Source organism: Carcharodon carcharias, chromosome 11 (genome assembly GCF_017639515.1).
Source record: "Carcharodon carcharias isolate sCarCar2 chromosome 11, sCarCar2.pri, whole genome shotgun sequence".
NCBI classification, from domain to species: Eukaryota; Metazoa; Chordata; class Chondrichthyes; order Lamniformes; family Lamnidae; genus Carcharodon; species Carcharodon carcharias.
In genome coordinates, this window is record NC_054477.1 from 29677095 (window position 1) to 29701218 (window position 24124).

Below are 24124 nucleotides of genomic sequence, written 5' to 3' on the forward strand. Positions count from 1 at the left end.
TCCTCCAACCCAAAAACATCCTTTAACCACTACTTTCCATTTCCTGTTACTCAGCCAATTTCATATTCATGTTGCTACTATTTCTTTTATTCCATGAGTTATAACTTTGCTCACGAGTCTGTCTCCTACACTGAAAGGCAGCAACTTTCCACCAGCCATGCCGTTGTCACTCTGGTGGCAAATATGGTGGCAAGAAAGGTACTCCAGCAGCGTCCTCCTGCAAAGCTTCAAGGTGGTGAGGGGAGAGTGACTACCCTTGACATCAAGACAGCGTTTTATCGAGTGTGGCATCGAGGAGCCCTAGCAAAACGAGTCAATGGGAATAGCGGGGAAAACTCTCCACTGGTTTGAGTCATAACTGGCACAAAAGAAGATGGTTGTGGTTGTTGGAGGTCAATCATCTCAGTTCCAGGACATCACTGCAGGAGTTCCTCAGGCCCAACCATCTTCAGCTGCTTTATCAATGATCTTCCTTCCATCATAGATCCAAGATCAGAAGTGGGGATATTCACTGATGATTGCACAATGTTCAGCACCATCACAACTCCTCAGATACTGAAGCAGTCCTTACCCAAATGCAGCAAGACCTGGAAAATATCCAGGTTTGGGCCGACATGTGGCAAGTAATATTTGCGCCACACAAGTGCCAGGCAATGACCATCTCCAACAAGAGAGAATCTAACCATTGCCCCTTGACAGTCAATGGCATTACCATCACTGAATCTCCCACTATCAACATCCTGTGGGTTACTATTGATCAGAAACTGAAATGGACTAGCCATTTCAATATTCTGGCTACAAGAGCAGGTCAGAGGCTAGGAATCCTGCAGCGATTAACTCACCTTCTGACTCCCCAAAGCCATTTACAAGGCACAAGTCAGGAGTTTGATGGAATAATCTCCACTTGCCTGGATGAGTGCAGCTCCAACAACACTCATGAAGCTTCACACCACCCATGACAAAGCAACCTGCTTGATTGGCATCCCATCCACAAACATTCATTCCCTCCACCACCTATGCACAGTAGCAACACTGTGTACCATCTACCAGATGCACTGTAGGAACTCACCAAGGCTCCTGAGACAGCACCTTCCAAACCCATGACCACTACCATCTAGAAGGATAAGGGCAGCAGACAGATGAGAACACCACCACCTGAAAGTTCCCCTCCAACTCACTCACCATCCTAACTTGGAAATATATCGCCGTTCCTTCAGTGTCGCTGGGTCAAAATCCTGGAACTCCTTCCCTAACAGCACTGTGGGTGTACCTACACAACATGGACTGCAGCAGTTCAAGAAGGCAGCTCACCAGCACCTCCTCAAGGGAAATTAGGGATGAGCAATAAATGCTGGCCTAGCCAGAGACGCTGCATCCCATAAATTAATTTTAAAAATTTAAAAACAGCTGTGCTGGGAGGGACATGTTGTTCGTATGCCTGACACCAGACTCATGAAGCAACTGCTCTACTTGGAACTCAGTCTCAGCAGAAGATTCCCAATAGGGCAGCAGAAACACTTTTCAGAGATGCTTTAAGGACATCCCTAGAGGTAAAACATACCCGCTGACTCATGGATGATCCTGGCTTGTGACCAACCAAAATGATGCTCATTCAAGAAGGCACCGAACACATCGAGAGATTTCATCGAGAACTGGTAGCGGCGAAGTCGAGGAGTCAGAGGAAGCGCACAAACTTCCAAACAACTCAACTCCACAACCCTTCAAGCAGCACATGCCCCACATGTGGCAGAGTCTGCAGATCGCACATTGGACTCAGCCACCATCTGAGATCCCATCAAACTGAGTGGAAGTTATCCTCAATACTGAGGGACTGCCTAAGAAGAGAAGACTGTGGGAGCAGTAGGATAGGCAAAGGCACCCACGATAGGCACTAAGGGAATGCTCAAGGGTGATTAGTTGATGCTTGTTTCCAATATGGCATGGTTTGATTTATAAACGTGGTGCTGAATGTTTATTTTGCTGATCATCACAGCATCCACTTGGCCAATGTGAATAAAGTCCAACAGAGGGAAAATAAGGTGCGAGAATGTTAGCGAATGGGAAATTTGGGTTGCAGTTACTGATAATTGCTCCTATTTCTTGTGTTCTTGTGTCAATTAGTAGAACACAGACAGCCCAACCAGAAAAGGATTGCATTGGTTGCCTCCTCCCTTCCTCTTTCTTCCTTTCTTCCTCCCCTCAGCAGGTCGCGATATGTTTGGCGGCAAGAACTGTGACTTTATGATGGTAAAGTTGCACAGCATGGAGCATACCACAATGAATCCTGAAAACATGCTCTACCAGTGCTACAGGATTCCTCTAGAGTGGTCCAGGCAGGAGTAACATTTTATCACCCTGATGGTCTTGTTCAAGGTAGCAACTCACCATCACCTTTCAGAGACAAATTAAGTATGGTCAGAGTAAATATTGGCCTTGCCAGCAATGTCAGCATCTCATGAAGGAATAAAGAAAATTCTTATAGCACCAAGACTTTTGCTGCACACGACCTGCACTTGAGTTATAAGCTACGTCATCAAAAGATAGCCCTTGTCCTGATGACTAAAATGCAGATGCCATACCAGGCCACTGTAGCATGAAGGCATCATGACTGCTGCCAGAATACTGAACACTAATTTGTTCGCTACGCTGCATATGGCCACAAACCAGTTGGATAATGAGGAAGTAGAATCCCTTTAAATTGCGGTACATTTCAGAGTTGACATGTGGTGCCTGCAAAGTGATAGATGTGTGGTTGGTGGTACTTTGTACCATGGGGAAGCCCGAAATCCACACAAAGTTGCACCTGCACCTTCTCTCTGGCAAGACAGAATGAAATATGTTCACCTTTCCTGGACCTCCACAGTGGATGGAAAACTAGGAAATGTTACAAATTTTGCTGCAGCCCAGGAGCTTGAGGAAATGGCATTGAAGGTAAACCATCCTTTCTTGTCCTTCTTGACTTAACACAACCACTGTCAATGCCATCCTTGTCCTGCTCTGAGGTTGCAGTAGCGGCTGCAACAGGTGGCAGAATTGACACAAGAACACAAGAAATAGGAGCAAGAGTAGACCATATGGCCAGTTGAGCCTGCTCCACCATTCAAAGAACAAGAATAAAAAAAAGTACAGCACAGGAACAGGCCCTTCAGCCCTCCAAGCCTGCGCCGATCATATTGCCCGTCAGCTAAAACATTTTGCACCTCTGGGGTCCGTATCCCTCTATTCCCATCCTATTCATGTATTCGTCAAGCTGCCTCTTAAATACCACTTTTGTACCTGCTTCCACCACCTCCTCTGGCAGCGAATTCCAGATACTCACTACCCTTTGCATAAAAAACTTGCCCTGCACATCTCCTCTATAGTTTTCTCCTCTCACCTTAAATCTATGTCCCCTAGTAATTGACTCTTCCACCCTGGGAAAAAGCTGCTGACTATATACTCTGTCCATGCCACTCATAATTTTGTAAACTTCTATCAAGTCGCCCCTCAATCTCCATTGCTCTAGTGAGGACAATCCTAGTTTCTCCAACCTCTCCTCATAGCTAATAACCTCCAGACCAGGCAGCATCCTGGTAAACCTCCTCTGCACCCTCTCCAACGCCTCCATATCCTTCTGGTAATGTGGCGACCAGAATTGCATTCAATATTCCAAGTGTGGCCTAACCAAGGTTCTATACAGCTGCAGCATTCCTTCCCAGCTTTTATACTCAATACCCCTGCCAATGAAGGCAAGCATGCCATATGCCTTCCTGACTACCTTACCCACCTGCGTTGCCACTTTCAGTGACCTGTACACCCAGATCCCTCTGCCCGTGAATGCACTTAAAGGTTCTGCCATTTACTGTATAATTCCTGCCTGTATTAGACCTTACAAAATGCATTACCTCGCATTTGTCCGGATTAAACTCCATCTGCCATTTCTTCGCCCAAGTCTCCAACCGATCTATATCCTGTTGTATCCTTTGACAATCCTCTTCACTATCTGCAACTCCTCCAACCTTAGTGTCGTCTGGAAACTTACTAATTAGCCCAGTTACATTTTCCTCCAAATCATTTATGTATATGACAAACAGCAAAGGTCCCAGCACTGATCCCTGCAGAACTCCACTAATCACAGCTCTCCATTCAGAAAAGCACCCTTCCACTGTTACCCTCTGTCTTCTATGACCAAGCCAATTCTGCATCCATCTTGCCAGCTCACCTCTGATCCTGTGCGACTTTACCTTCTGTACCAGTCTGCCATGAGGGACCTTGTCAAAGGCCTTACTGAAATCTGTGTATATAACATCTACTGCCCTTACATCGTCGATCATCTTTGTCACTTCCTCGAAAAACTCGATCAAGTTAGTGAGACACGACCTCCCCTTCACAAAACCATGCTGCCTCTCACTAATACGCCCATTTGCTTCCAAATGGTAGTAAATCCTGTCACGAAGAAACTTCTCCAATAATCTCCCTACCACTGACATAAGGCTCACCGGCCAGTAATTTCCTGGATTATTCCTGCTATCCCTTGCCTCCCTCAGTACTCTGGGGTAGATCCCATCTGGCCCTAGGGGCTTATCCACCTTAATATTCTTCAAGACGCCTAACACCTCCTCTTTTTTGATCTCAACATGATCCAGGCTATGTACACACTCTTCCCTGGACAAATTGACCGCTAAATCCTTCTCTTTGGTGAATACTGATGAGAAGTATTCATTTCGTATTCAATGTGATCATCGCTGATCCTGGGCTCCACCTCCATTTTCCTACTCCCTCCCCACATCCCTCGACTCCCTGAGAGCCAAAAGTCAGTACATCGTAGCCTTAAACATATTCAAAGATGGAGCATCCACAACTGTCTGTGATAGCGAATTAAGATTCACAACTCTTTGAGTTCAATAATTTCTCATCTAAATACCTGGCCCCTTATCCTGAGACTATGTCCCAGTATTTTAGATTCCCTGACCAGTGGTAACAATCTTTCACCATCTACCCTATCAAGCCCCTTCAGAATCTTGTATGTTTCAATGAGATCACATCTCATTCTTCTAAACTCCAAGGAATAGAGGCCCAATTTACTCAGCCTTTCATCATAGGAAAAGCCCTTCCTCCTGGGAACCAATTTAGCGAACATTTGCTGTGCCGCCTCCAACGTAAGTATATCCTTCCTTCAATACGGAGGTCAAAAGTGCACACAATAATTCGGATGTGGTGCCACCAAATCCCTGTACAATTGTAGCAAATCCTGTACTCCAATCTCCTTGCAATAAAGGCCAACATGCTATTTGTCTTCCTAATTGCCTGCTGCTCCTGCATGATAACTTTCTGCTTTCCTTGCACAAGCACACCCATGTTTCTTTGAGCATCAACATTAAAAAGTTTCACACTTTAAAAAAAAATCTTTCTTATGACCAAAGTGAATAACTTCACACTTCTCCACATTATACTCCATCTGCCAATCACTTAACCCATCTATACTTCTTTGCAGCCTCTGTGTCCTCCTCAAAGCTTACATTTCCACCTAGCTTTGTATTGTCAGCAAACTTAGATACATTACTCGCTGTCTCTTCATCAGTCATTAATAGAGATTGTAAATAGTTGAGGCTCCAGCACTGATCTTTGCAGGACATGGCTTCCTGTCCGTTAACCAACCCTCTATCCATGCTAATATATTACCCCAGTTCCATGAGCTCTTATCTTGTCTGTTAACCTTTTGTATGGCACCTTATCAAATGCCCATTGGCACAGTAAATCTACTGGTTCCCCTTTATCTATCCTACTAGTTACACCCTCAAAAGAAATAAATTTGTCAAACAGGATTTTCCTTTTGTAAAACCATGTTGATTTTTATAATATTACTATATTTTTCTATGTGCACTGTTAGGATACCCTTAGTAGATTCCAGCATTTTCCCAACTAAAGTTAGTCTAACTGAAATGCTGACATCTAACACACTGCTCCCTGCTTGGGTTCAGTAGAATTTGTTCACTGAACACTCTGGGAAGATTAGGCCTCCTGCTGAAAACCCTTCTCCCTCTACTCCTTCAGCCTCTTCTAAGACTTTGTCTTGCTTTGTCACCTCTGGTCATTCTCCCTGTCATTGTGTAGGCCAAGAGGAATGGTGACTACTGAGCTCATGTTCGGGAGCAAGTGGTTTGTGCCAAATTCTTGAATTTAGAGCAAAGTCCTTCAGTACATGCCATACCACTCCCTGTAGACTTTAGTGACATTAAAGTGGAAACCACCAAATTATTCTACAATGGCAGCAACAGTCACTGAGGCCAGAATTTTGACCTTGATGGGCAGGTGGGCCCCACTGGCTTGGTGGCGGGCAGGCAGCCAAACTCCGCCACCGAAACGGGACCGGCCGCCATTTTGAGTGGGTGGGTCAATTAAGGCCCGGCCAGCGGGCTGCCTGACGGGAAGTGCTATGCACTTCCTGTGCGGGGGGTGGAGGGATTCCCCATCTGTCAAAGTGCGCTCTTTCACACATACATGCGAAAGAGTGCACTGCTCCCTGGGACTAAGTGCTGTCTCAGGGAGAGTGTTGAATGTTTAAAAAACTTTAGAAATAGATAAAGAAAAATATTATTAGCATGTCCCCCTCATGTGACACTGTCACACAGGATGGGATATGTTAACAAATATGAAACTTTAATAAACATTTTAAAAATTGAGATGAATCCTCATCCTGCCAGTGGATGAGGTTTTATCTTTTTTCAGAAGCCCGCTGCGGCTCCTGGCCTGCCCACCAGCCTTAAGGTTGGACGGGCAGGTCTTTCAATGAGCTTAATGATCCTGTCAATGGCCTCAATTGGCCATTGGCAGGTCTGCGGGCAAATAGCTGATTTTGCTGTCCGCCAGCTTCGTAAAAATTTAAATGGACCAGGATGACATCGGGGGTTCCTCTTGACATCATCCAGTGTCATTTTCCCGTCGGCGAGCAGGCCCCATCCCCAAATTGCCGACGGGAAAATTCAGGCCCAAGATTCAAATCTGTACTAATCTGTAAGTATTTAATTATCCCTTTGAAAAGTATTGGTTGGGGATCCTTCCTGCTGCTAGCCATGTGTTCAGCCTGTGTGTTTAAGAGATGGCATTGAAGGTAAACCATCCTTTCTCATCCTTCTTGACCGATCAGCAGCCTTTGATACATTTGATCACATCATTCTCCTCCAACACCTGTTCACTGGCGTCCAGCAGGGTGGGATCGCATTCACCTTAATTCCATTCTTATCAATCTAATTGTAGGCAGAGTATCACTTGAAATGGTTTCTCTTCCCACTCCTGCAGCACTACCTCAGGTGTTCTTGGCACCCTCCTATTTTTCATCTACAAGCTGCCTCTCAGGGACACCACCCAAAATCAGTGTTTGTTTTTCACATATACACTGACAACACCCAGCCTTCCCTCACCAATATCTATTTTTACTATTCTGCAGATTCTAAATTATCAGAATACTTATCTGATATTCAGCAGAAATTTCCTCCAACTAAATATGGGGAAGGTTGAAGCCATTATCCCAATCCAAATTCTGTTCTTGAGCTACTGAGTTCAGCCCTCCTCCTGTCTACCGTCTGAGACAAAACCAGACTGTTCTCAATCTCGGTGTAAAAATTTGACTCCAAGATGAGCTACTGATCACGTATCCACTCAGTTACTAAGACTGCCTACTTCCACTTCCTTAATATCCCAGCCTTGCCCTTGCCTCAGCTCATCTGCTGCTGAAATGCTGATTCATGGTGTTGGTCACTATTCCAATCCACTGCTGGCTGGCCTCCCACATTCTGCTCTCCATAAACTTGAGGTCATCCAAAACTCTGCTACTGTATCCTTACTTGCACCAATTTACACTTACTATCCATAAGCTTACTGACTTTCATTGCTTCTCAATGAAGCAATGCCTCAATTTAAAGTTCTCATATTTGTTTTTGAATCTCTTCATGGTGTCGCCCTTACACATCTTTATAATCTCCCTCAGTCCCATAACCCTCAGAGATATTTGCACACATCTAATTCTGACCTGAGCCCCCCTGATTTTAATTGCTCCCCCACTGATGTGCATGCTATCCAGGTCCTAAGCTCTGGGTTTCCTCCCTGAGCTTCTCTACGTATCTTAACACTTTTAAGATGCTCCTTAAAATCTACTGTTTGGCCAAGTTTTTGGCCAATTGCACTTCGTGTCTCATTGTCTAATTTTGCTTTATAGTTCCTGTGAAGCGCATTGGAATATTTTATGTTAAAGGCACTATACAAGTTGTTGTTGTCATCTGGAATGTTGAACTCCAAAAAGACAGCACTGGTGTCATATCATGTTACATGCTGCTTGATGTCATGATGTACCTATTCTTCATTCTGAAGGTGCACACTCCCTAGGCACGCACTAATGCCCTTACCGAAGAGGTGCCCGGCTTGATCCAAAAGTGTGCGGGTGCACGATAGAAATTATTTTGACTAAAAATGGTACTTGTAGATCCAAAAAGCTGAATTTGCAGCCATAATGTTTTGTAAATGTTTACAACACTACATGTTGTAAGATGGAAGCGTTCCCAATTTTAGCCACCTGTCCGTCATTTTTTAAAAAATTAATTTTGTTCCCAAAGCATCATCTTTTAGGACTTCAAGAGGATTATTTGAATATTAGTCAGCTTACATCATTAACAGATGAGCTACTTCTTTGCAGTCAATAAAACAGTTATGTACTTACCATCATAAGCTCAAAAGTGGGGATGTTTGCACAATGTTCAGCACCATTTGCATGTGCAAATGCAGCAAGACCTGGACAATATCCAGGCTTGGGCTGACAAGTAGCAACATCGGCGCCACACAAGTGCCAGGCAATAACCTTCTCCAACAAGAGAGGATCTAACCACTGTCCCCTGACATTCAATGACATTACCATCGCTGCATCCCTCACTATCGACATTCTTGGGGTTACAATCTGACCAGAAACTGAACTGGACTAGTGATATAAATACTGTGGCTACAAGAGCAGGTCAGAGGCTAGGAACCCTGCAACGAGTAACTCACCTTCTGACTCCCCAAAGCCTGTCCACCATCTACAAGGCACAAGTCAGGAGTGTGATGGAATACCCTCCACTTGCTTGGAAGAGTGCAGCTCCAACAACACTCAAGAAGCTTGACACTATCCAGGACAAAGCAGCCCGCTTGGTTGGAACCCCATCCGTAAACATTCACTTCCTCCACCACCAATGCACAGTGACAAGATGCACTGTAGGAACTCACCAAGGCTCCTAAGGCAGCACCTTCCAAACCCACAATCATTACCATCTAGAAGTAGACAGGTGGAAACACCACCTGGAAATTCCCCTCCAAGCCACTCACCCTCCTGACTTGGAAATATATCGCTGTTCCTTCAGTGTCGCTGGGTCAAAATCCTGGAACTCCCTCCCTAACAGCACTGTGGGTGTACCTGCACCACATGAACTGCAGCAGTTCAAGAAAAAAGCTCACCACCTGTTTCTCATGGGCAATAAGGGATGGGCAATAAATGCTGGCCTAGCCAGCAATGTCCACATCCCATGAACAAACTAAAAAAAAAATTACTCTTACCTGATTCTCGTATTTTAGTTTTGACAGCTGCTCATGCAGGTGGTTATTTTCACGAACTGCTGTTTCTCTTAATTGGCTTACTTCTGATAGTTCAGAATTCATGGAATCATACTGATGCTGAAGATTGGAAATGTCATTTTCTTTATTGTTGATAGTCTCATTCAATTGACTATAGTGTCAGAACACACAAAGGTTAATTCAGTGCTAAATTAGCTAAAATAAATAGCTAATTAGTTCATTCACCTCATATAAGATAACTTTGCTTCAGCTGTGACAACTTCAGCAATACCTGTCAAGTTTATTGCTCTTGAAATAGTATGGTCCAAGAACCAGTCACTATACCATACACTCCAATTTCTGTATGACCTGTATGGCAAAACAATGCCATTGCCTGATCAGAATACTAGATCCATTGGTGTCTGTTGTAACTCCTACTCAAGACATGCAGAACCTCAGCCTCTAGCTGTTGATCATAGTACTCCAATTAGAAACATGTATGTGATCCAGTGTATAAGGGAATTTTTTTTGTGGCGTCATTAAAAACATGTAGATGGGCAAGATAAAAACAGATAGCAAATCACTTTCCTGACCCAATTACTCTACTCTATTTTTCTCTTGTCTCTCAGAAATGAAAGTGATATTGGCCTTTAACAATTAAAGACTTGGGTTTACATAGCACCTTTCATGACCTCTGGACTTCCCTCGGCATGGCACTGAAGTGTTGATTTTGGCTCTCAAGTCCTTTTTTTTTATATTCGTTCATGGGATGTAGGCATCAATGATTAGGCCAGCATTTAATGCTCATCCCTAATTGCCCTTATTCAGAGGTCATTTAAGAGCCAACCACATTCCTTTGGGCCTGGAGTCACATGTAGATTTCCTTCCCTAAAGGACTTTAATGAACCAGATGGGGTCATCATCAGTCTTTCAATTCCAGATTTTTATTGAATTCAAATTTCACCATCTGCCATGGTGGGATTTGAACCCAGGTCCCCAGAGCATTACTGTGAGTGTCTGGAATACCGCTTCCCCTTTAAGTCTTGGGGTAGGACTTGAAGCCACAACCTCCTGGCTCAGGGGTGAGGGTACTACTAACTGAGCTAGTAGCTGGAGGATCCTCGTGGGTGAGAGAATTATCATATGAAGAAAGGTACTGCAGAACTTAAATGGTACAGAGGATCTAGAAAAGGATGCACTCTCATCAGGAGAGATTAAAGAATTTGAGGTATGGAGTATACGAAGTTTAGATGGTCCAATGAATTAAATTGTGAAACATGAAAACATCCATACATTGCTGAGGTATACAAATAAACCAGGCAACATATAGGCTTCCACCTACATAGGTATGCTTTTGTGCTCACAATATATCATTTACACTCTTCACAAAGCAAGAAGAAAGCAGTCATGCGTCAGAAGCAGAGTTTCTCATACCTGTATTAAGCTAAACCACTGTCACCTTGGGAAATTTGGATAACAATGCAGTTGTGAAAATATAAGGTGAAGCTAAGAGCATTAGTGATCCAATGTTAGTAATGGGGCTGGCTGTGGAGAAGCCATTTGAACTCCCTGAATTGGTTGAGGCTGAGCCTGCTGTGTACCACAAATTGGACCATTTAGAACTCAACTGGTTACTAATTCCCCATTACAGAAGGAAGACACCAAGCCAACTTGTGACTATAGGCGGAATTTGATGCAGAGGCGGGAGGGGTTTGATTGGGCTGAAGGTTGGGGACTTGCCACCTTCCTGACTCCCCCGCCCCAACCAAGCTCAGGACTGGAAGGGTGGAGGGCAGCCTTCCTTCCTGGAGGTCAATTGAAGCCTTTAAGTAGCCACTTAAGGGCCTCACCCACTGCCGCTGGAAATCAACCAGCAAAGGGTGGGGGACTTGCCAGGCAGGGAGGCCAGGCTGCCCGTTCATATGAACATACAAATTAGGAGCAGGAGTAGGCCATTTGGATCCTCAAGCCTACTCTGCCATTCAATAAAATCATGGTTGAATTGATTATGGCCTCAACTCCACATTCACATCTACCCCCGATATCCTCTGATTCCCTTGTTAGTCAATAATCTATCTAACTCCTGCCTTAAAAATATTAATTGACCCCACCTCCACCGCTCTCTGGAAAGCAGAGCTCTAACTGGAGGAGGTGGGGTGGGGATCCCTCATTCATTGGAACTCTGTGCCCAATCAAGGGACCTAGCATCAGGAAGGAGGTCCATGCAAGAAGCCACTTCCTGCACCCTGTTTTTCCTAAGATGTTCTGATAATAGACAACACTGGTGTTGTGAACATCTAGTTCATGGTTGATGTACTTTAAAATATAACTTGCAGTTTTAAGAATTGAAGTTTAACCGTAAACAATGGGATAAATGCAATTAAAGCAAATATGGAACTTATTACACTTAAAAGGTTGGGGCCATGCTGCCTTAAGAGGTTAACAGCTAGAAAGGTAAAATAATTAAAATGCTGGGGTTTCAAGATTGCCAGAAAACCTCAAGAAATATCAAACAAACACGGGTTACCTTTTGAATTAAGTCAGAAGAGAGAGAACTATAAAATATCAGGTGAGCATTGTTACCTAAAGAGATGGAGATGTGATGTCCACAATGCTTGCAAGAACAATAGCTGTTCAGAAAGATATATTTACTTTGGGAGGTAGAGCCAAATTAGCTTAAAAGCATTCAGTGAACCATGAAAGGTTGTAAAACACATTTACTTCACTGGGTCAAAAAATAAATTGTAAACGAGGGATAATTAACTTAATCAAAAACAAAAATTGCTGGGAAAACTCAGCAGGTCTGACAGCTGTGGAGAGGAAGACAGAGTTGACGTTGAGTCCATATGACTTTTCATCAGAACTTCATCAAAACTCGAGTCATACAGATTCAAAACATTAACTCTGTCTTCCTCCCCACAGATGCTGTCAGACCTGCTGAATTTTTCCAGCAATTTTTGTTTTTGTTTCCGATTTCCAGCATCTGCAGTATTTTGCTTTTATAATTAACTTAATGGTCAGTTTGAGGACAGCCCAGAGCAGACTACGTTGTCATGGAGAAGGGTGGAGATTAGGAAGGTTCTCTGGTTTCAATGTAACTGGATGTTTGCTGAAGGGGTTCAGTTGCAGTTTGGTCCTTGTGCAGCTGCAGCTCACTCAGAGAAGGTAGCCAAAGTAAATGACAGTCAGATAGACCTGCACTGGAAACAGAGTCACAGAATCACAGAGTGCAGAAGAGGCCCTTCTGCAAGTCTGCACCGACACATGAGAAACACCTGACCTACCTAACTAATCCCATTTACCAGCACTTGGCCTTGAATGTTATGACGTGCCAAGTGCTCATCCAGGTGACTGACCCTTCAACTAAGGGGAACAGCTGCTCCCTATCCACCCTGTCCATGCCCATCATAAGCCTCTTTCCCTTCTCATCGTAATCTGAATATCCCTGGTCATCCATGGTTCTCTAGGATTGTTACTCCTTCCTATCACCCTAGAGGGAACATGTTGAGCCTGTACCCTCCCCATTTCCTTTTTGATCACCCCCCACTGCTCCTCTGTAGATTTCCCCGCAAGTAGCTGTTCCCAGTCTACCTTGGCCAGATCCTGCCTTATTTTACTAAAATCCGCTCTCCCCCAATCCAAAACATTTTTTTGTAACTTGTCTATTTCTTTGTCCATAACAAGCTTAAATTGTACCATGTTGCGGTCGCTATCAGTAAAAAGCTCCCCCACCACCACCTCAGCCACCTATCCAGCTTCATTCCCCAGAATTAGGTCCAGCAATGCACTGTCCCTTGTTGGACCCTCTACATATTGACCTAAAAAGTTCTCGTGTACACATTTCAAGAAATCCACTGCATCCAAACCCTTAACACTATGTCTATCCCAATTAATGTTGGGAAAGTTGAAATCACCTAACCTTATTGTTATTGTTTTTACACACCTCCACAAATTGTGCACATATTTGCTCCTCAATTTCCCGCTCACTATCTGGGGATCTATAATAAACACCTAACAATGTGGTTGCCCCTTTTTTATTCCTAAGCTCTACCCCCAAAGCTCCAAGATATATCTTTCCTTACTGCAGTAACTAACTCCTTAACTAATAATGCAATGCCGCCTCCTCTTTTACCCCCTCCTCTGTCTCGCCTGAAGATTCTATATCCCGGAATGTTGAGCTGCCAATCCTGCCCCTCCCTCAACCACGTCTCAGTGATAGCTACTATATCACAATTCACATGTCAATCCTCATCCTTAACTCATCCGTTTTACCTGTAATACTCCTGGCATTAAAGTAGAGGCCATCCAGCCTTGCCTTACTCCCTTAAAAATTAATGCAGCTGTACTCCCTCTGACTTGATTGTTTTACTGTATTATGATGTGTCCCTATTCTGCTAACATTCTGTGTCCCCTCCCACTGCCAAATTAGTTTAAACTCCTCCCAACAGCACTAGCAAACCTGCCCGCAAGGATGTTAGTCTCGCTCTGGTTCAGATGTAGACCGTCCCACTTGTACAGGTCCCACCTTCCCCGTCCCACAGGTCCCAGTGATCCAGGAATCTAAAACCCTCCCTCCTGCACCAACTCTTAAGCCATGTATTCATCTGCGCTATTCTATTTCTGAGCTTGCTAGCACGTGGCACTGGGAGTAATTCAGAGATTACAACCCGAGAGGTCTTGCTTTTTAGTCTACTGCCTAACTCCCTGAATTCTTGAAGCAAGACCTCATCCCTCTTTCTACCTATGTCATTGGTATCAACATGTACCATGACCTCTGCCTTATCACCCGCCCCCTTCAGGATGCCTTGCAGCCGTTCAGTGACATCCCAGACCCTGGCTCCAGGGAGGTAACGTACCATCCTGGAGTCACATTGACGGCCACAGTAGTGCCTATCTGTTCCCCGACTATAGAACCCTCTATTACTATTGCTTTTCCTCCCCTCCTGTACAGACAGGCTGCTTCTGGTGCCAGAAGCTTGGCTCTGCCTGCACTTCCTGGAGGAACCAGCGCACTCATCAGCCTCCAAATTGGAATACCGATTTGCGAGCGGGACCCCAGAGGACTCCTGAACTACCTGCCTGTTTCTCTTGGACTGCCTGGTGGTCACCCATTCCCTTCCTTCCTCAAGTCCCTTCACCTGCGGTATGACCACCTCTCTAAATGTACTATCCAGGATGCTCTCAGACTCACGGATGTCAAGAACTAACACCACCAATGACCGTGTGGAACATGGATGAGGCTTAATCTCAGCTTGAATCTTGAGAGGAAACAGAAGCTTGAAGATTGCCTAGTTTGAAGCTAGTGAGAGAATCTACAGTAGGCTTCACGGTCTCTTACTGCAGAAGAAAGTAATCAGCTGAATTAGCTTGGAAGTATTGAAAAGTGACCAGAGCAAGGGACTGAGACAGATGGTAAATGAAAGTTTTATCTCTGAGAATAGCTGGAGCTGAAGAGAATTCTCCAGAGGACTGATTATGGATGATCCCTACAGAAGTAAATAAATGTTAAGATTGATGTGACTTATAAGAGAATTCTTGGGGAAGTAAGAAGTAAACCCAAATACATAACATAGTTAGTTATAAACCATATTAAGTTAATACTGTTTGTTTTATTTCATTCTTTTGTACACAATAAAGTTTGTGTTTTGAAGAAAAAAGAGAAAACTTGTGGTATAGTTCTATTAGTTAAAACAAGGTATTCAGATTTCTTTTTAAAATGTTAACAATCCCTAACTGGACCATAACACTGGAAATATACTTGACAATATGGAAAATTGCCCAGATTGGATTTGTCCTTTGTTGTGCAGACCAAACCTATCAGCCTATAAATAATATTCAAATTGATGGAGGGAATTGTCTACATGCTGTCCTGTAGCAATTATACACTCACAGCTGGCTCATTGCCACTCATTTTAGGTTCCACCAGAACCACTCAGGTCCATTACTCACTACAGCCTTTTTCCAAGTATGGGCAAAAGACCTGAACTCTAAAGGTGAGGCAAGAGTGACTGCTCACGCCATCATGGCAGCAGTCAGCCAAATGTGGCACTGAGCAGCCCTGTTAAAATTGAAGTCCATGGGGATATGAGGATGGGAAGAAGCCCCCGGTGGCTGGATTTATACCTGACACAAGGGATAATGGCTGCAGCTGTTGAAAGCCAATTATCTCAGCTCCAGGCAATTATTACAGGAGTTCCTCAGGCATCTTCACAGGCCAAATTATCTTCAGCTACTTCATCAATGGTCTATTCTATATCATAAAGTTAGAAATGGCACTATTTGCTGATGATTAAGTTCAGTCCATTCGCAACTTCTAAGATAATGAAGCAGTCCATACTTGCATGCAGCAAGACCTGAACAACAATCAGCTTGGGCTGGTAAGTGATGTAACAAGTGAATATTGCAGACATCCCCCTCTCCATCAATATTCTGGATGGTATCATTGACCAGAAATTCAGATGGAGATCCAATAAGTGCCACGGCTACGAAAGCAGGTCAGAAGCTGGGTATTTTGCAGAAAGTGGCTCACCTCCTGATTCGCAAAGCCTCTCCACCACATGCAAGGACACAAGTTAGAAGTGTGATGGAATACTCTGTTTTGGCCTGGATGAGTGCAGCTATAACAAAACTCAAGGAGCTTGACAATATCCAGAAAAAAAGCAATCCACTTCATCAGCAAATCTACTAGTCCAAACATGCACTATCGCCACCATAAACATACTGTAGCTGCAGTCTGTACTACCTACAGGATGCACTGCAGGAAACCCCAAAGTTCTTCAGCAAGACTTCCAAAACTCTCAACCTCCACCACCTAGGAGGATAAGAGGAACAGGTGCATGGGACAGCATCACCTCCAATTCCCCCCCAAGTCACCTATCGCACTGACTGAACATATATCACTGTTCTTTCATTGTTGCTGGGTCAAATCTTGGAAATTCTTATATAATAGCTCTGTTGCACCTTCACCATATGACCTTGCAGCGTTTCCAGTAGGCCATCTACCACTACCTTCTCAAGGGAAACTAATATATACACAGTATAAAGTATAAAGCTAGTATAAACGCTGGCCTTACCATTTGTGCCCACATCCTGAAATAGAATAATTTCAAAAATGCACAATAAATAATTTATGTCCAAAAAGTGTCTGATTAGGGAGGTCTTGTGGCACAGTAGTAGGGTCCCTACCTGGACCAGAAGCTCTGGGTTCAAATCCCACACCAGGACTTGCTGGTCACAGAAGGTGTGTTCATGACTTGGCCAAACAGGTTGATCAACAACCTGCAAATCCCTCCAATACGGCTAGGGCAGGCAGTAAGAATGGGAGTCTCTCCTGGTCAGCCAGAACCATGTGGTAGCTGCAGCGCAACATCTTCCCCACATTAAAAGACTCCATGCGCATGTCTTAACACAGGAAGAACTCATGGCAAGTGTGCTTCTCACTTTGAGAGGCTGCCAGAAGAAGGTGGTGCCCAGCTATGGTGGAAAACTTAGGAATCAGATCACAGGTGCTATTTCTCATATCAGTAGGTAATGGAAGGCTCAATGGATATATGGCATGCAGAGGGGCCATGGCTATGCACACCATACATGTTGCAAGAACATCTCAAGCACTCACATTGCTCCTTATGGCTAGCTTTTCAATGTCATCCTCTATAAACATTAGCTTATCCAAATTCGGTGCTCATATCCTATCTGGCACATTCCCTTCATCTTCACTGATTTACACTGAGGTACTGGAAGACACTGAACCAAAGCTAAAATTCTCATAGGATGGGTACAGCAGAGAAGTAGGCCATTTGGCCCACTGAGTCAGTGCCAACTATCTGCAGGAACAATGAGCGAGTCCTATTCCCCTGCAAACCTGTTTTCCTTGAACTTATTCAATTCCCTTTTGAAAGTCAAATGAATTTGCCTTCACTCATTCTGTTAGGCAATGCATTCCATATCCTAACCACTCACTATCTAAACAGGGTTTTCCTCATGTCACCATTGATTCTTCTATCAATCATCTCACATCTGTCTCTTTGCTTCCCGACCCTTCTGCCAATATGAATTGTTTTTATTTATTCATCTAAGCTCCTCATAATTATGAACACCTCTATCAAATCTCCTCACAATCCTCTCTTCTCTAAGGAGAACAGCCCTAGCTGTTGGTACCAATGACATAGGTAGAAAGAAGGATGAGGTCTTGCATCAAGAATTCAGGGAGTCAGGCAATAGACTAAAAAGCAAGACCTCTCGGGTTGTAATCTCTGGATTACTCCCAGTGCTAGGTGCTAGCGAGCTCAGAAATAGCAGAATAACTCAGATGAATACGTAGCTTAAAAGTTGGTACATTATGGAGGGTTTTAGATTCTTGGGTCACTGGGACAGTTTTTGGGGAAGATGGGACCTGTACAAGCGGGACAGTTTACATCTGAACCACAGCAGGACTAACATCCTTGCGGGCAGGTTTGCTAGTGCTGTTGGGAGGAGTTTAAACTAATTTGGCAGTGGGAGGGGACACAGAATGTTAGCAGAATAGGGACACATCATAATACAGTAAAACAATCAAGTCAGAGGGAGTACAGCTGCATTAAGTTTTAAGGGAGTAAGGCAAGGCTGGATGGCCTCTACTTTAATGCCAGGAGTAAAACAGGTAAAATGGATGAGTTAAGGGTGAGGATTGACACATGGAATTGTGATATAGTAGCCATCGCTGAGACGTGGTTGAGGGAGGGGCAGGATTGGCAGCTCAACATTCCGGGATATAGAATCTTCAGGCGAGACAGGGAGGAGGCATTGCATTATTAGTTAAGGAGTCAGTTACTGCAGTAAGGAGAGATGATATCTTGGAGGGGGCATCGAATTAAGCTTTATGGGTAGAGGTTAGGAGTAAAAAAGGGGCAGCCACATTGTTAGGTGTTTATTATAGATCCCCAGATAGTGAGCGGGAAATTGAAGAGCAAATATGTGCACAATTTGTGGAGGTGTGTAAAAACAATAACAATTGGGATAGATATAGCGTTAAGGGCTTGGATGGAGTAGATTTCTTGAAATGTGTACACGAGAACTTTTTAGGTCAATATGTAGAGGGTCCAACAAGGATTGGCACAGTGCTGGACCTAATTCTGGGGAATGAAGCCGGACAGGTGGCTGAGATGGTGGTGAGGGAGTTTTTTTAGTGATAGCGACCACAATGTGGTACAATTTAAGCTTGTTATGGACAAAGAAATAGACAAGTTACAAAAAAATGTTTTGGATTGGGGGAGAGCGGATTTTAGTAAAATAAGGCAGGATCTGGCCAAGGTAGTCTGGGAACAGCTACTTGTGGGGAAATCTACAGAGGAGCAGTGGGGGGGGTGATCAAAAAGGAAATGGGGACGGTACAGGCTCAACATGTTCCCTCTAGGGTGATAGGAAGGAGTAACAATCCCAGAGAACCATGGATGTCCAGGGATATTCAGGATAAGATGAGAAAGAAAAGAGAGGCTTTTACAAGGGGAGCAAATCAGCAGAGGCATTAGTGGAGTACAGAAAGCTTAAGAAAGCAATTTGGAGAGCAAAGAGGGGATATGAGAAAGCTTTGGCTGGTAAAAGTAGGGAAAACCCCAAGGTATTCTGTAAGTATATTAATGGGAAGAGGATAACCAGGGAAAGAGTAGGGCCCATTAGGGACCAAGGGGGTGATGATGGTCTGGAATGCACTGCCTGGGAGGGTGGTGGAGGCGGGTTGCCTCACATCCTTTAAAAAGTACCTGGATGAGCACTTGGCATGTCATAACATTCAAGGCTATGAGCCAAGTGCTGGTAAATAGGATTAGGTAGGTAGGTCAGGTGTTTCTCACGTGTCGGTGCAGACTTGATGGGCTGTAGGGCCTCTTCTGCACTGTGAGATTCTATGATATCCAATTAATCCATACAACTTAAGTTTCTCAGCTCTGGAACCATTCTTGTAAATCTTTTCTGCATCTTCTCTAATGCCTTCACATCCTTCCTAAAAGTATGGTCCCCAGAATGGGACAGAATATTCCAGTTCAGGCTGAACCAGTATTTTATACATCCTTTTTGTACACCATGCCTCTACTTACAAAGCCCAGGAACCCATATGCCTCTTTAACCATTTTCTCAACCTGCCCTGCCACCTTCAATGATTTGTCTACCTGTAGCTTCCAGATTGCTCTGTTCCTGCAACCCCTTTTAGAATCATACCATATTGCCTTTCCTTGATTTTCCTACCAAAATGCATCACTTCACACTTCTATGCATTAAATCTCATCTGCTACATATCTACCCATTCCATCAGCCTGTCTATGTTCTCTTGAAGTCTATCACTAATATTTCAATATTTCCATGTTCTGTGTCGTCTGAAAATTTTAAAATTGTGCCCTGTACATGCAGGTCGATCATTAATATACATCAGAAAAAGCAGTGTTATAGTACGAAACCCTGGGGAACCCCATCGTATACCCTTCTCCAGTCAACTACTCTGTTCCCTGTCATGCAGTTAACGTCATGTCCCTGCTGCCACTGTCCTTTTTATTCCATGGACTTTAACTTGGCTGGCAAGGCTATTATGTGGCACTTTATCAAACACCTTTTAAGAGTCCATATAAACTACCTCAACCACAGACTATTATCCTCATCAACCCTCTGTTACCTCACTGAAGAGATTCACTCAAGTTAATTAAATACAATTTGTCTGTAACAAATCTGTGCTAGTAGGTATAATCTATCATGTGATGTGGTGCAGGTGGACAGGAGAATTGTAAATGCGACAGCCTTGTTCAAAAAAATGCATATTTTAAAAATTTGTTCATGGGATGCGGGCATCGCTGGCTAGGCCAGCATTTATTGTCCATCTCTAATTGCCTCTGTTCAGAGGGCATTTAAGAGTCAACCACATTGCTGTGGGTCTGGAGTCACATGTAGACCAGACCAGGTGAGATGGCAGATTTCCTTCCCTAAAGGACATTAGTGAACCAGGTGGGTTTTTAACGACAATCAGCAATGGTTTCATCTAAATTTTTATTGAATTCAAATTTCACCATCTGTCATGGCGGGATTCGAACACAGGTCCCCAGAGCATTATCCTGGGTCTCTGGAATATTAGTCAGTGACAATACAATTTATGCCACTGCCTCCCTGGAAGAAGGATAAACCCAGCAATGACAGACCAATCAGTTTAACCTTGGTGGGAAAGTTTTTAGGAAAGTTAATCTGGGGTAAAATTCTTGAATTAGGGAATGCCAGCATGAATTAATTAAAGGGAAACTGCGTTAACCAACTTGATTGTGTTTTTTGATGAGGTAACAGACAGCTGATGAGGATAATGTGGTTGATGTGGTCTATACTGACTTCCAAAGGCATCTGATAAATTGCCACAGATTAGGCTTGTCAGTAAAGTTGAAACCCATGGAATAAAAGACAGCATGGATATGAAGTTGGCCAAGTGACAGGGAGCCGACAGTAGTGGCGAATGATTCTTCCTCTGCACCCCTACTTCTTTCTTCTTCGTTAAGGCCTTCTTTGAATTTCATCATTTTCCAACTTTTGGTCACCTCATCTGATACATCCTTTGTTGGCTTTTTTCCTTGCAGTTCTGTAAAGTGCCATGCTTTTTTTAAAAAATGTTTAATGTCCTATATAATGCAAGTTGTTGTGAATACTGTATAAGAGCATTTTGATGATCTGTACATTAGTGCAAGCAACAAATCACAACAGCCTAGTCAGAACAAAATTAGTCATGCAGCATCTGTGGAGAGAAACAGAGTTAACATTTCAGGTCGATAACTGTTCATCAGAAAGGTCATTAGTTCTGATGAAAGGTCAGTGACCTGAAACATTTATTCTGTTTCTCTCTACCAATGCTGCCTGACTTGCTGAGTGTTTCTGCGTTTTCTGTTCTTATTTCAGATTTACAACGTCTATAATAATTTGATTTGTAGGAAATTAGCCATGTTGTTATTTTCGCACAAGCAGAATCATTAGCGTACTGAAGATGTCTTAGGCTGACTAGCACATATTCAAAAATAGTAATGGAAATCCGTCCCAACCTAGATTAACTACTTTGTATAGCAGGGTTTTAATACAATTTTTTTTTCTATTAACCTTGCACCTCTAATTCTGAGATATGTACTTGGTACAGAAGAAAAACAGTAATGCCATATTAGAACCGAACATTAAATCCACGGAAACTAAATGCCATCTCAACATAACATATTATACAAATTTTCAAGAAATTTTCATGTCTAAAATGTACTTACTCAACAGTTGTCTCCAATTCATTTATGTTTAATTGATTATCTGCGATGTTCTTTTTCTTTGGAAACAAAACAGTGAACATGACAAATCCAATTACAATCAAAACATTAAAAGTTTTATTTGTCTAATGTAGCGGAAGAGCAATGGAAACCCTGGAAAAATTCACATTTACACTGCTTTTCTGGAGTTTGCATGTCTCTTCTACTGAAGACATGGCTGACAATCAGGATAATCTCTTCTAAATGACAATACTCTATGATAATCTAAGGATTTAGCAAATGAGAAACACTTCCTTTCATCGAAGAGAATACTTTCAGGACAGTTGATTTCCTCTAATATCAATTTCTGTTTTAAGACTTTGAGGCCTAAGTTATAGGACCAATGTGAATTACTTTGGTAACAGAGCATGATAAGCATTGAAAACAATTACATATATCATGCAGCTTCACAGGGGCTTCATCATTCATTAAAAATGTGGCTATATCCTGCATATGCTTTAGACTTTGCTCTATCAAATCAGATAAATTTAGAATGATACAGCCTCTTAAGGTGTTTCACCTAACTACAAGGCAACCAAAATCATCTAGGTTACAGGTTGTGGCTGGAATAAACTTGTGATCATGTCATCAATTCTTTAAAAGTTGCATCATCTGCTCATCATGCTGACAAATACCTTAGGAAGTATAAAAAGACTATCAAATCACAAAGCAGGCACTATTTTGTGGCTCTTTTAAAATCACTTACTTTCTGGTGAAGAGTTTCCTCCAGGGATGCAATTGTCTCAGTCTTTTCATCCATAAGCTCTTGTAAACTATTCTTTTGTTTATCAAGTTCATAGGCACTTGATCGAATTGAGCTAATTTCTTCTTGAAGTGAAGAAATCTGTCTGGTTAGATCATCTATTGGGTTACAAGATTTCAAATTTTACTATAATTAATCATGTGATTATGACAACTAAAAACATTTAAAAAGTTAAAATTTATGTTTTTTCTTTTGTTTCAAATGACAATTAAGATTTTACATAAGATGGCAGTGGAGTCTGTGCTTATATAACCTACCTAATATTATTAAGTGTGTTGTATTTAGTACACAGTTCTTGGTCTCAATTTTGAGCTGCTCTTTTTAAACATTTAAAATGTAAAATCTCTAAGGAAGACCCTCCATCAATGCGGCAATAATTTTCCACCATGATTTATTGACGAACCCGTTGAACTCAAGATGGCTTTAAAAAAAAACAGTTGGTCAAATTTTCTTAGGACAGGTATCCCCTGTTTAAACCATGTTCTATTTGTAGATTAGGGAAGTTCCCCAAATAGCGCTGCCTCCATTTTCATTTTAGTGCAGTTACGGAACATGCTCAGTCTTTTTTAAAAGCAAGCTACCACTTTGTTGCCTCTGTCCCCAACCCCCTCGCTCACCACCTTTCCCAGAGCAGATGGGAAACTGTTCAACCTAAGCCACCTTCAATCCAAAACCAAAACCATTCCAACCTCAGTCACAGAGCTTCAGCATGCAGATGACACTCATGTGTACGCTCACTCAGAAACTGAGTTCCAAGTCATTTGTTGACTCCTTTCCTGAAGCATATTCATTAAACACCCAGAAAACCAAGATCCTCTTCCAATCAGCACCCACAGCAAAACACCGCCTCCATCGGTTAAGATTAACAGCAAAACCTTGGAAAATGTAGACCACTTTCCATACCTTGAGAGCCTCCTCTTGACAAAGGCAGACACTGACAATGAAATTCATCATCGCCTCCAATGTACCAGCCTAGCTTTCAACCAACTGAGGAAAAGAGTATTTGAGGAACGCGAAACCAAGGTCATGCTTTACCAGGCAGCAGTGATTCCCATGGTCCTATATGCTTCGGAAACTTGGATGATATACAACAGGCATCTCAAAATACTGAAGAATTACCACTGGTGGTGTTTTTACAAGGTCCCCCAAATCCAGTGGCAAGAAAGATGGTCCAACAGCAGCATTCTGTCCCAAGCCAACTTGCTCAGCATTGGGGTGCTCAAAACTAGCTCTGCTGGGTGGGACATTATTTTCCTTTGTTCACAGGATGTGGGCGTCGCTGGCTAGGCCAACATTTATTGTCCATCCCTAATTGCCCTTGAGAGGGTGGTGGTGAGCTGCCTTCTTTAACCCATGGACCGTAGTTCAAGAAGGCAGCTCACCACCAAGGGCAATTAGGATACGCAATAAATGCTGGCCTAGCCAGTGACACCCAAATCCCGTGAACGAACAAAAAATTATCCCACCCAGCAGAGGTAGTTTTGAGTTATGCCTGACACTAGACTCCCGAAGCAACTGCTTTACT

General features: G+C 43.1%; 1 protein-coding gene across 1 annotated transcript in view; it reads right to left on the minus strand.

The window, feature by feature from the left end:
- Nucleotides 1-24124, minus strand: part of tsga10 (testis specific, 10) — a gene marked incomplete at its 5' end in the record, with an annotated part of 157910 nt that overhangs the window by 31856 nt on the left and 101930 nt on the right. Inside the window, 3 exons of the mRNA XM_041198661.1 lie at nt 9559-9727; nt 21801-21856; nt 22543-22697. Coding sequence (XP_041054595.1) covers nt 9559-9727; nt 21801-21856; nt 22543-22697 — 380 coding nt within the window. The remainder of the gene's footprint in view (nt 1-9558; nt 9728-21800; nt 21857-22542; nt 22698-24124) is intronic.